This window comes from Haemorhous mexicanus, chromosome 5 (genome assembly GCF_027477595.1).
Source record: "Haemorhous mexicanus isolate bHaeMex1 chromosome 5, bHaeMex1.pri, whole genome shotgun sequence".
Classification (NCBI taxonomy): domain Eukaryota; kingdom Metazoa; phylum Chordata; class Aves; order Passeriformes; family Fringillidae; genus Haemorhous; species Haemorhous mexicanus.
In genome coordinates, this window is record NC_082345.1 from 164,636 (window position 1) to 179,013 (window position 14,378).

Genomic DNA, 14,378 nt, shown 5'->3' on the forward strand with positions numbered 1-14,378 from the left:
TATGTTATGGTTTATTTGGTTGAGAAGAGGCCTCAGAGCTGTCGCCAGCTATGCACAGCTTTTGTTTGCTCTACAGCACCGTTTCATTGTCTAAACCCATCCAGCACATGCTCCGGACAGTGGTTCTTAGCCTTCCTCTAGCACACAGCTGTCCAGGAGTTGCTGCTCTTACTGCACCACACAGCATCGTCCTGGAAGTCTCCTGTTCGTGGCTCACTTAGTGACCACGCACAGCACTCTAAGGAAAAGCTCAAAGATCTTGCTCTTATACCCACTGGAGGAACTCACACACAAGAAAGAGGACGTACTGGGCTCTCTCAACTCCAATGCCCAGGATGTCAGTCTTGCAGAGCAAATCCCGCAGTATTACACAAATTTATATAGCAGTACTATACTACGTTTATGTAGCAACATCTGGCCTCCATTTACTCATGCACACAATGCAAACCGATGAATAAACTCATGGAAGTATTAGATGTGATAATGGATTCTTCTCAGCTTTTGCTAACTTGACACCAAGGGGAACGCCATGCATAGAATCAGCCATCAGTTTTCAGACCTAAAAGTTAACTAAATTCAACATTTTCTTGCTAACAGTGATAGCAGGAGAAATGCACAGGCAAAGAAAGGAAATAGGGCATGCTCAGTGCAGGCTTTCTTGGAGGATATGCTGCTTCTAGTGAACAGGGATGTAAAAACTTGCTGCATGAAACTGTGCGGTAGTCCTTAAGCATAAACAATCTGTGTTAGAAATTATTTAACAATCAAGATGAAGATTGTCAATAACTGATAGAATAACTGATTTCCAGAAATAAAGAACTAGCTTAGCTATTGAGTCCTCTGAACAGAGGAGAGCATGGATCTCTTTGGTACTTTCGCAAAGTACCTTTCTCGTGTGGATGCAGCTTCCCTATTCAGGAGTTGGGTGAATGCAGTTCTGAATACTTCAGCTCAGTCACCCTCAAAGACAATGTTTCCTCCATTTGCTTCAGTTTGCGCTCACTGACACTGAGCACCACTGAGAAGAGTTTGGTTCCATCTTCTTTACATTCTCTCTTCAACTATTTGTAACCAGATGCCCCTGAGACATCTCTTCTCCATGCTGAACAGCCCCAGCTCTCTCAGTCTTTTTTCCTGTCCCTTTACCACCTTCACAGTGCTTTGCTGGACTCTCTCACGGAGGTCCATGTCTCTCCAGTCCTGAGGAGCCCAGAGCTGCACATAGCACTCCAGGTGTGCTCTGCAGAGCAGAGGGGCAGGATCACCTCTCTGACCTGCTGACAATACTTTGTCTAACGCAGCCCAGGATACTATTGGCTGTCCTTGCAGCCAGGGCACACTGCTGGCACAAGTTCTACTAGTACCAACAGGGCTCAGCATTTCTGGAGAACGCTACTTGAAGGCTACTTCTGGAGGACTCATACTTGAGAGCTTCAAGTCCCATAAAGTGCTGAATAAACTCACTGTAAGGGATTACAAGATCAACTGACGCATTTTGGAGAGACATCTGGGTAATGAAATGCCCTGCATCCAAGCAGCTGGGATCAAGGGACAAAGACCGAGAACCTAATGTACCTCCTTCTGCTTACAGCCCACTTGTTCACGTTTGCCAGCCTTCGTTTGCCTAGAAAACTTTGGGTACTTCCTCCTGGGTTTCCCTGATGACTCATGCTACTTTTATCCCAAGCAAACAACTCTGATATTTTTAACCCTTTAGGAAATAGATTCAAAACAGGAAATAGATTCAAAACTGCTTCAAGAAGGAACTAAATTTTGCTTTGATGAAGCCTGTGCTGACTAAGCTGACCTGATCTGCTGAAAGTCAGCACGCCCGCTTCCCCATCGAAGTCCGCAGCCAAACCATAGCCTTGGCCAGCCACTTTGATCATGCCAAAGCCATAACTGGGGGCATGGGGCAGAACTGTCCACATAGCTGGCTTGATCTGTCACATCACTGTAACCTCGTGCTGCAGAAGTTAGGCTGCCACTGCCATGCAGCTCGCTGGTAACAGAAGATTCACAACAGATAATGGTTTAAATCAAATAACGTAATCTGAGCCCTGCTCTATTACATGATTATCTGTTTACCTTTTAATTGCTTGTAATAATTAGGTAGTGGCAAATTAATGAATTTCACAGTACGTGTCACATATCACCTTGTAACATAGTTGTTTCTTCTGCATCTGCAACAAAATTAAGGGTAAGACTGTGAAAATACTGATCGAAAGCAATTAAGTGTCTACTCACCATAGGAGAAAAGATGCCTCCAAGAGACTCATTCCATCATTCTCCTATCTTTGGCAAATTACAACAAATTAGCCTTTTTTATTTCTGGAAGAAATCCAGCACAAAACAGTTTCCCTTTGCAGGTCCCTTTGCCACCAGTGTAGTGTCACCATGCTGTACGCATGGGCTGTTGATTCTGGCACTGGCAACCAGAGACCAGGATAGGAAACACTTGGGGATGGGGGCTTGGTGGTATGGCAGAGAAGGCAATTCCATACCTTTCACAATTCTTTCCCTTCTCAGTGCACCTTCTGCAGAGAAGGCTGAAGCTAATTTTTTTGTTCACCCTTTTAGCTTAAGTGGAAACACGTCTTCCCATAACAATAAAATTCTATAGCATACAGACAGAAACAGACAAGCACCAAAACCCCAAGAATCACTCCCAAGGGAAAATAAAATTCAGTTAGGGAGAAAAAGAATCAGAAGGCAACACATGGGAAGGTAAAAGGACAACGCAGCCAGCAAGATGATAGGAGAGGAAGCTGTGCTCTCAGCAAGTAACAGTGTTCAAAACACAGGGAGCACTGTGCAGCCCTTTCTCTACCAGGAAAGGCTCATGGAGCAGAAGAAAGAGCACACGGGCTGCCTCTCAATCTCCTGGCAGGAAGCTTCTCTACTCACCTTGTGCCTGGACAGAAAGCTTTGGGCAATAAGAAGGTAGAGGCATGGTGGCACCTGTTCAGGGACGAGCCAAACTACACACACACACAAACATACCCCCTGCCCCAGTTCAGTGCTGGGAACTGATGGTGGTGACCTGGTTACAAAAACCACAGGAAAGACCATGTCTGCAACACTAGGAAATGACCCCCTGCAGCTTTTCTGTTAGAAACCCCTTTTGACATTCTTCTTGTGAACAGTGCTCGGTGAATGCCACCAGGACAGAATGGGATGTGCTGCAGCAGCGACCCTGAGCACAGGCTTGGCTGCCTCTGCCACCTGCATGGACACAGCTCGGTCACACAGAGAAAATCTTTTTGTGCCAGGTGCTGGTAAACACTGCTCAGGGTGCTGGTGGTACCTGGGATGGCTCAAAGCTCTGTGGTAACAGTCAAAAAGTGCAGGCCACCTCTGGAGGAGCCCCACCTGGAGTGCCCTGGGCAATTCAAAAGCCACTATTCCCTTGTGCCTTTGTGTACCTAGGGTCATTCAGGGAAATTAAATTATACTAACTGCATTAAGAACAGAAATCTGTCAAGATAAATTATGCTTAGGCCTCTAATGGAGAATTGGAGCATCATTAATTGCCTCCCTTCCTACTCCTTTAATTCTCAGAATGAGTGTCCATACAGACTTTTAAGGAAGTTTAATTAATCTTCCTTAAAGGTACCTTAGTTTAACTTTCTTCTATTCCTCCTGTAGACCACTCATGAATTACAGTATTAAAGCATCCTGACTCAAAGGATTCTTGCACTGTGGGAACACTTCCTGCTCAGAGTTTTTCAACAGTTAAAATTTCTATGCTGTCTTTTATGCCAGATTTAGTCTACTGGCCCAAATGGGTCCACAAAAGACATCTGTACAGATGAATGCAATTAGTTAAAATCTCCTTCTCTTACTCAACAAAGTTATAGGGTCTGCAATGACACGCTACTTCAAGTTAAGAATGATTTTACTGATTTCACTCTATATTGGTAGGGATTAAGGATTTGCCTAGCAATGTTGTACTGGTTTTAACAGACTGGTTTTATCACTAGAGGCAAATTGCAGGAGACATTTATTTTAGTTTAACCAACTCTACCCAAAGGCGTACCTTTGGTTAAGTAACCAGTATCCTTCACAGAACTGATACTTTACCTAATATGAGGTACTCTTAAAATGCACCGTGACTGCAATACCCAAAGGGAATTCTGCACAATGCAAACTGCTTTCAAGAACAATTGTGTTTAATTGGTATTGGTTTTCTGAAAAACCATCCTTCTGCTAAAGATGAGGGACAAGATGCACATTTAAATTACTATGACATGGTGTGCATGAGACAGGTTCATGTGTATCAAACGAGAACTATATCATTTTATGTTGCTTCCCTGTTTTTCCACTGTTAAAGTTTACAAAACTGGCAACACATGGTGCTGTGAAATATGCTGAGGGCTCGTTTTAGGGAGTACTTGATCTGAAAATAAAATCTCTTTTCAGGTGGCAGTTGACTTCCAGTTACAAGGAGGGTCCACATGAGTGCAGAACTATTGAGGTGTGTGGTGCAGAAGCATGGGCTATGTTGGAGTTAACACTGAGCAAGCCCCTGCCGCTCAGGAATGGTTAGGAGTAACCACCAGTGCTCCCCAACCTCTGCCCCTAGAGACACAACAATATGAAGAAACTCAAAACCAAATATGACAAGTACTCCTCATCAGATGCCATGCCTTGTTAAAAATCCCAGCAATACAAATTCATTCCAGGATAACAAACTTGCATCAAATTAACTACTGCAAACTGCACTTGGTGATAGAGACAATAAATAAACTAGAAAAAGAGAGAATATTGCACAAAAATAAATGAGGGCCAGATTCTCAGTTCTGCATGTGTGAACACAAAGCAACAGAGGGCTCTTCCCTTTGTGCCCTGGCTGCAAGATTTCTTACCTGACTCTTCATGAGACTGATGCAAACAACACAAACAAACCACCCTTTCACCAGGAAGGAAAAAAACATCCAAATTTATGCACAACCCAGATAAAGTATAGGTTTTTTATATGGTGACTTATAATTAAATAAGGTCTACAATACATTTATTTACTGATTTCCGCTTTTTGTGTCTTTTAAACCAGGAACTCAGACAAATGTAAAGATAAATTAAAGCAGGTGGAAACCTCACACCCACACCACTTTGTTCAACCCATGCTTCAGGTCTAAGAGAATTAGTAAGAAAACCTCCCAAAAGCAACCACCACTTGTGAAAACCTGTGGCCATAAAGAATTTACTACAACTGGCATCACAGTGTTACAGCACTTCTATAGCTGCAGCTTTCTGATAGCAAGGGCTATTTTGTTTTTAACCACTATGCTGTCCTTAGTTTCATGTGTGGCTGCTGTGATGGAAAAACAGCACTCTCTGCATTTCACTTTCAGATCTTGCAATGTACTTTTCCACTCCTTTAAAATGGAAGGAACTTTGCAGAAATTACAAAAAGGTCACACTGGGCAGCTTATTTTGTCTTCCTCAACAGAGAGAGACAACGGGCAAGGGACTTCAAACGAAGCACAGAGAGCCAAAGAGGAAACCACAGGTTTCATTTTTTTCTTCAGAGCTTGTATTTAGTAAGGCCTCATCCCCCAGCATGAGATATACTGTGTTATGTTTTGTGAGGCCTCTTCCCTCTCAAGAGATACTGTGCTGTGCTCTTGGTTTTTCAAATATGTCAGGTCACCCTAAGAGAGTCTGTGAATTCAAATAATCCTGATGTTAACTGAAAGATGCAGATGAACACTCTTCAATTCTTCTCTTTCAGCTTTCTCAGACCGCAGGAGAGTTACCTGGAGATATGATGTTCCAGTTTCAGCAGCCAAGGTAATCTTTTACAACATACTTTGGGAAGCAAGTTGGATAGTGGTAGTTTTGTTTTTTGGTTCAGAAAGTTCTTTTCTAAACTCTTCCTCTTCTCACCCCTCTCCCTCTAGTATCCTCATTTAAAGCAGACTGAGCTCCGTCGCATGATGCAGTGCTGAAAAGCAGTGTTAGCTCTTTTCCTTCCTTCCTTCCTTCATCCATAACTCTGCTCTTGAACTCCCTGCAACTTGAACAGGAGCATCCTGGAGGCATTTCAGCTTGCGCTGCCTGTGAGCAGCCACAGAGGATTAACATTTCAGTTTGTGCTTTGTAATTGAGTCAGTCTATGCTGGCAACTCACAGTTTGAGTGATATAAGGCCCTTCTTGCAAGCTGTGATAAAACTACCACTGACCGCCAGAACATGAATATTATTCTTCCCAGAGTTCTCTCTTTCCTGAAAGATTGCTGGTTTGTAATTACACCAGGTTACAGCACTGGTGAGAAGTAGCTCTATGGAATGGAAGAACCCAAGTCTAATAATTAACCTGAGAACTGATCTCTGCTCCTTTAAATGGAGCTGTTCCATTTCCTCTTTAAAAAATTTCCCTGTCCAATAAGGAAAGTGTCTTCTCCTGACAAAGTAACAGAGCTTTTCCCCTACACCCTGAGAAGCCAAAACATAATACCAGATGCACCCTGCATTAGTTCCCAAAGCTCTGCCACTTTAATCCAGTCTGGTGCATTTCAACCTCTGACACTACAACTGCTGTCTTAAAAAACATGAGCTATTCCTTAACTACATCACACAGCTGCATGAGGCTGTCAAGGACAGAAACAGGAAATCTCAGCACTAAGTTCAACCCTTGGTTCAGATGCTATCACTGGCATCATCTTCTATCCATGAAAGCCTGCTCCAGTCACCAAGTTTCTTATGGAAGAGGTATTCACCGTGGTCACAAATCAGGATTAGGCAACATCCCCATCAAGACACCACGTCTCAGTCCAGTGAAATCAAAGCCCACAAGACCACCATGTGCTCAATGGACAGCTGAATTGCCCTCTTCCAGTCTTATTAACAAATGGAGTTCAACTAAATTGAGAAAATTCCATTATGTCACTAATGTATAAAATACGATTTTGTTTAACATGACATGTGAATTCAGAAAAAAGTCTTTGCTCTGAATTCCAACTACTCACTAACACCACTAAGAATGTAAATAGCTAATTCCCAGATTTTCTTCTGATCCTTTTCCCACAATTCCCATTAGGTTTTAAACCACAAGATTAGCAGAGCTATTGCCAAGAAAAGACTTTCACCATCCCCACCACAGAACCATAAGCAAAGTATGCAGAAATAAACACCCAGGGGCAAATTCCCTCTCACTTGGTTATTGATTTCCATGAACAGCTTTGCAACAAGAATGGATTTGACCCTTTGCCCTAAACAGGCATCCACGGTGTCAACACTTCGGGTTGCTGAAGAAAGCAGATTTGCAAAGAAAAATCAGGATGGAACTCAGTTGCCAGCCCACCACTGAATTAATTCAAAGCCAGATCCTGCCCGCAGCCAACACAGACTCCCTAAAGTAATCACAAAAAGCTTTCAAACCTGTTAGTAACAATGCTGCTGAAGCGTGATTTAGAACGGGCAGTTTACCTCGCACCTTGCACCTCAAGGGCTGAGGCCTCAGCACATCCCTGTGAAGAAGGTTTTTGCAATGGTACTGTCTTGTGTGGAGTCTCTGGTGTCTGCTAATGCAACTGGGTTCATGGCTCAATCCCTGTGAATTGCTTGATGCCTCATTACACATTTAAGTCCATGCTCCAGCTTTTCCCTGAGGCTCCTCTCCTCTCTCCAGACACCAGTTTCCATGAGACTCCCAAACTGCTGTCACTGTGTCACAATCAGCCAGAAGTTTCAAGAAGCTTCTGGAAGGTGGGGGCTATGAGAAGGGAGACAAGACCAAGTAGACATTCCTATATGAAAAGGATTTTTTTTCTGAGACAATCGGGCTAAACACACCATTAAACACCCTAACAAATGGACACTGAGATATCACTGATTTCACTGAGAGGTGAAATCCCATTTCTTGACCCAGCAGACAGAATCTTGCTCCTTTCTTCCATTTTCAAAATTGGCCTCATTAGATTATCTTGCTCTTCAAAACAATTTTGGATACAGAAATAATTCATACTGTGAGGAAGAGCAAAGAAACACTTATAAAAAACATCAGAAGCCATGAAAATCTCAATTCCCCTGCCCTTTAAAAATCCACCCCTGGTTCTCTCTTTCCCTTCTGCCTCATTCCTTTTCTCCACATCATACCTCGTGCTTTTATTTAATTAAGCAAATAAAAATATCTTAAAATTGCCTTTTGCCTGGATTTTCTCATTTTGTTTCTCCTACTACTACACACACAGAGAAAAAAATCTAATACTGAAGTCAAATACCATTATCTGGTCCTAATGATTTCTATCATCAGTTTTGATAGAATTTTGTTCCAGTGACCAAATATGACCATGATTCAACCACTTCTGTATTATTTGTATATTCACTTTGATGCCTATTCCAGATGTGAACCTTCATATCCTGAACTGCTAATGCAGCAACACACAGCATCTAATGGAAATCATGTCATCACCACACACCTGTCAGCTTCCAAAACTTCATGTTTCAAGGCCTAGTTGCAAAACAAGTCTGTACTTTCACACTCTCTTGATCTTACGTCCCTACTTTAAGATATTTGTTAGTTTAATTATTACGTTACAATTATTATATAATTTTATTACACCATTATATGTCACATTATTATATTATTAGATATTCTATACTAGATGACATATTTATATAGAGTACATTATTATTATTAAAGACTATTGGATAATTTAGATACTAGGTTAATAACATTTTTTAGACACTAGACATTCGGATATTGGGATACTAGACTATTAGGATTTAGATATTATGACCACAAGAGCACAGAAGCTCTGGCATTCTGGGTAAGATATCTCCAATGAACAAGCAAAATCAGAGACTGTTTAAGAAGACTTCAGCAATGCAGTACAGAAAGACAGGCTGAGAAAAGTAACCAATTTACCTGAAGTATTAGCAGCATCTGAATAATAGAGGGTGGAACTCTGGCTCTGGAACGGGATAATGCATCTTCCAATTTGATATTGAGGGTAATTATATTCCTAAAATGCAGAAGAGCCAATTGCCGAACTGAGGGCTCCTTTCCCTTGGAAACATAAAGAAATCAAGACAGATTATAAGCAGTGTGAAAATGAGTTTCAAAATCCTCTGTTCAAATTCCTTCCTCCACTCCTGAGGGGTTACAAGAATGGCAAACCCAAATGAATCGTGAAGGAAACATAACAAAGGACAGAGAGCAGCCCCCAAGTCTGCACGGTAAATTTGATTTGGCACTAATGAACTCCACAGATGGTGACTGCGTCTGACTGCATGTGGAGAGCATGAAGGGTTGGGGTGGGATGAGAGCTGGACGAGACATGAATATTTTGTATTTTACCAGTTCATCACAAATTAAATGTATCATAAGTAAAAAAAAAAGGCACGACTGCAAATTGGTTGAATTTCCAGTATTTTGTAAGATTCTAAGTACTCCCTGTTTACTATCTCTAAATTTGGCAGGAATCCTGACTCAGCCCACCTGTGGATACTCCTCTCTGTACAGTTTGAGAAACTTCACTATAAAGCAGGAGCAGAGCTGAAGTTTTATACTGCATTTTCACAGCCATCTGTCTTCGGTTCAACACCACCTTCTCACTGAGGAAGACTCCCAGCTGAAGAACGCAACTCCAGCTCTGTCTGCAGAGAATAACGGCGCCCACCTCATGCAGAGCTGTGAAACTGTTTCTCTTTCTGCCATTAGGGGTTGTCCCCTGGGTATACTTGGCTGTATGTACATATGGGAGGTCTGGTGTTCAACTGGTGTTGACTTAAGTCTAGAATAAATAAACCTGACCCAACCCATTCCTTTTCACTTCCTAGATTATTTAAACTGAAGTCAAGAAGGCCCCATATCAGCTTCAGTTGCTAATGAATAGAATTTACAAGAGCACATAAGCACCAATTGGGCTTTTGGAAGAAACGGCAGAACATGAGCAATGAGATCTATTTGAATTTACATGGGACTTAGGATTCTTAAATCCTCAATGTTCCTTTGGAAGTTCAAGTAGTTATTTCCATCTGACAGGGCATAAGACTTGCGTTACTAAAATATTTTCAAAGGCCTCAGATACACAACAGAGTCTAAATTCAGACTTCTTACCTGTAACTGTCTGAAGATGCAAACAGTAATATTGTAACATTTGGGTAATCACATGAGGTATAAAGTCCACTTGAAAAAATGGGAGAAGGTTTCTCAAGTTTCCCCAGATATATTCAGGCACCCAGTTCCCACTAAAATCTGTAAGCATCCATGAGCAACCGCAAAGATCACTTGCACCTGTCTGGTACAGATTTCCTTGAGACTTCAGTGATAAACAATACTCTCTGGCTATCACTACATTAGAAGATTAAGTACCTATTGTGTATTTAAAATTACTGGACTCAAAATCTGTGCTCATCAAACTCCATTGACTTTTGTTGTTCACTTAGCATAGCAGAGAATTTGATCTCAGAAATACAATTCCTTTTCAAAAGTGGAGATACTTCAAAGGCAAAATTCAAATTGCAGAGAAGGAAATGCATAAATTTAAATCAACACAACTTCATTTATTTCACTGTGCAACACTTCAGTTTATCATTCATAACCTTTTTTGACTTTTAGTGTGATTGGCAGATGGACTAACCAGCCTCCCTGCACTCTAGTTTTGTTTTCAAAGTTCCCTTCATCTTTTCCACCTGAGTACTTCAAACCATTTGCATAAGTAACTTATTTGCATGACATGACTAAATAGAACAGCTGCACTGGGAGGCTGGCCCACGGACAGAGACTTAAGGATTGCATCAATCTGCTGATGAACCTGTAAAGCTGCTTTTTCCAGTTTTTCAAGATTCTATGATAATACAGTAATTTTTTTCACCTGCACAGGATAGAAAATAGCCTGCAGCATGGGCAGGACATCACTGAAGAAAAAATCCCAGGTTTCAGCTAAGGTATCCAGTAGCTTCTGCCCTGCAAAAACAAAAACAAAAACAAAACAAAAAAACAAAAACAAAATAAACTAGTGAAGAGTTTTAGTTGTAATCAGCTAGCTGCAGAAAGTAAAACATGCAGGAAATGATGTGAATCTGCTATATGCTAAGATTAAACCATGCAGCAACTACTATTAGTAGAATGGAATTAGTTTTCCATAGTGGTGTATCAGATCCTTCCATATTAGTGTCTTTTCAGGTGACTCATCTAATATTCTTAATAAGCTCAAGAGTCTGAGGTTACTCAGGAAAACCCTGTGAAGAATGAAGAGTAATGGCCCAGGTTACGTCTTCCTCTTGCAGTAATACTAGCTGGACAGGACTATAGAGGAGAGCAGGGGGAGAACACAGCAGGTTAAGTGTGGAAGCATTCCTGCCTTTCAAGCTGCAGGACAGCAGAGCAAACCACACTCTGAGGAGATGCTCTGTAAAGCATCCTCTCAAAATGATCCCTTGTAGCTTTTCCACTGTTCCCTTTTCTGCTTACACAGAAAAACTCACCCAAGTCCACGGAAAAGAACAATCATGTTAGGGCTGTAATTTTTACTCTAACTTTCAAGCAATGCAGTTAGAATTTGTTATGGGGAGAGTTCCCCGCGGTCCTCACGAAAAGGCCACCTCCACGTCCATTCCTTCCCAAGCTGCAGCCACCTGGAATCCTCCCCAGCAGAATCTGGAGAAGCTCTGGCCAGACTGTACAACCAAGCTGGATACTGAGTTCCTCACAGAACATTTTATGCAACACAAAGGCAAATGCAGAAGCCAAGATCCACAGAGGAAATCTGGTTCAGTAGGTGGGTTCTGGCTTCAGATCCCCAAAATGGCCCATGTGACCTTGGACAAGCTCTTTACCATGCCCATGACCCCAACCCAACTGTGAGAGGAGAGCAATGCCCCTGCACCTACACCAGCAAGTGTTATGAAGGAAAAGACATAAGAGATTCTGATGTATTCAGACAAGACAATATGACTCACCAGGAAGCAAATTCAGTAGCAATCAATCGATATTGCTATCGGTGTCAGAATGTGATGCTATTCTTAATTGTTGTATTAAAGCATTACTTGGAGCCTCATCTAGGGAGTATTTTGTCCAGAACTACACACATATCACAAAGCAATTATGCATGAAAGCACTGACACTGCTAACTGCACTCAGAGTTAGCCAATCTTTATTATGGGATACTTGATCCCTCTACCTTTTTAAGGACATGATGAATAACATCAGCTCTGGAATCTGCAACTCCTGAATTATTTCCACGTTGATGACTAAGTGCTTTCAGTGACAGATGTGGATCATCATTCTGTACTGTGTTCCACAAGCTGCTGGCTTGTGGAACACACCAAGGTCTTATTTTCAGCACCCCCAGGTGGGAGCTCTCTTTGTCCTGCACACTCGTGCGCAAGACTGAAAAGGGTGTTCTCTGTTTCCATTTTTAAAACATTTAAAAATAATCTGGTTTTCATTAGTTTTAATGAAATACAGCAGGAAACCAACTAAAAAGATTTCTAGCAACTGTAACAGTAGTAGTAGTAGTAGTAGTAGTAGTAGTAGTAGTAATAGTAGTAGTAACAATGTAGCAGTAGCAGTAATAATGAACATGTGCTGGTTTTGGCTGGGCTAAGTTTCTTCCCAGTAGCTGGTAGGGGCTGGAACAGTGCTGGTAACACAGGGATGTTTTAGTTATTGCTGAGCAGGGTGTGCACAGAGCCAAGGCCTTTTCTGCTCCTCTCCCACCCCACTCTGAGGGCCTGGGGGGGGACACAAGGAATTGGAAGGAGACATGGCTGGGACAGCTTTTCCCACCTGGCCACAGGGACATCCCAGACCATATGGTGTCATGGTCAGCATACAGAGCTGGGGGAGATGGAGGAACCTTGGACATTTGGAGTGGCTCTGTTTGTCTTCTCGAGTCACCATGGTGCATGGAACCCAACTTTCCTGGGATGGCTGAACACCTGCCTGCCCATGAAAAGTGTGAATGAATGCTATTTTGCTTTGCTTGTGTGCATAATTTTTGCTTTACCTATTAACTTGTCATTATTTTAACACACCAGTTTTTTCACTTTTACCCTTCCAACTCTCCCCAACATTCCACAGGCGGAAGTGAGTGAGTGCCTCCACAGGGCAGAGCTAATGGCTGGGGTTAAATCACAAAAATAACCTTGCACTTTAACATCCAATATTAGTGTCTGAAATACCAAAGTGCTTCCAAGATATAAATCGGGTCATGAAGGAGAAGCCCAACCACTACACCCTGAAGGCAGAGTTTTAAAGAGTTAAATTTCATTTGAGTTAAATTTAGTTCTAGTTCCCACAAGGTGAGATTAAAAGCCCTTATAAATCTGGTCCTTTCCAAATCTTGCTGCTAGAATAGTATGAAGTAATTTACTCTGTTGAGGTAAACATGCCTTTACCGTCATGGGCTTCTTCCATCCTGTGGACAGCTTGTTTTGAGACGTAATGAATTTCTGCACAGCAACTCAGAATGGCTGCAGAGTTGAATGATTTAGGCAGGAAGGCCTTTTATTGAGGGCTGTGGAAGATTCCCATGATTTGCTGATGATTACCATCTTTCACATGAAGGAATGCGACTAATGTGCTATCAAGGATAGATCCTTTTCTTACTGTCAGGCAAAGATCTCTACACTTAGTGCAAGCATTTGCTGGATTCCAGGGAAGTGGTTTACTCTAAACCACTCATTTTTATGAAAAATGAAGCACACTATATTGTGCTTCATTTTTTATGAAGCACAGTATAGTCAATTTTGTATGGCATAAAAATGCATTTGGTACTTTTCACCAGGCTTCTAAAACTTCACTGAAACTCATGAAAGAAAGATAAGAATAAATAATTAGGTATTAGGAGGAAATTCTTCCCTTTGAGGGTGGTGAGGCCCTGTCCCAGAGAAGCTGTGGCTGCCCCACCCTGGGAAGTGTCCAAGGCCGGGTTGGACAGGCCTTAGAGCAACCTGGTCTAGTGGAAAGTGTGCCTGCCCATGGCAGGTGGGTGGATCAGGATGATCTTTAAGATCCCTTCCAACCCAAACCATTCTGTGATTCCCAAAACATTCTGCAGGACAAAAACCCTTCAAAGTGTGGGGGTTTTTTTCTTATGAAAATTTCAACACCAAGCGGAGATGGAAATTCAAACCACAGGATGGAGACAACCTGAGATTTCAGGGCAGGACTGCTGCTTCTGCAGACCCAGGAAGCAAGCCCTGCTCAGAACGGGAGCTCCAAGTCTTCCACGCTTCCAGCTCTGTCTTGGGTGTTTTTAGAGCCACTGACTACAGGATGGACTCTGAGGCAGGGCTGCATTTGCTGCCAATGAACACAAATGCCAGCCCTGGAAACTCAAGTCCACCAGCAGCTCCTCAGAAAGCTGTGTCAGAAACATCTCTGCCTCTGAACCAGATGCCTGAATTACTGCTACCCTCCTGTG

General features: G+C 42.2%; 1 protein-coding gene across 10 annotated transcripts in view; it reads right to left on the reverse strand.

Moving 5' to 3' along the window:
* The window catches only part of PRR5 (proline rich 5), a 76,391-nt gene that overhangs the window by 13,272 nt on the left and 48,741 nt on the right, over nt 1-14,378 (reverse strand). For 9 of the 10 annotated variants that reach the window (XM_059847961.1, XM_059847964.1, XM_059847965.1 and 6 more), the window contains 3 exons: nt 12,740-12,895; nt 10,824-10,915; nt 8,873-9,013 (listed from right to left, as the gene is read on the reverse strand). In XM_059847961.1, coding sequence (XP_059703944.1) covers nt 8,873-9,013; nt 10,824-10,915; nt 12,740-12,895 — 389 coding nt within the window. The remainder of the gene's footprint in view (nt 1-8,872; nt 9,014-10,823; nt 10,916-12,739; nt 12,896-14,378) is intronic. The other variant, XM_059847963.1, reaches the window with a different exon arrangement.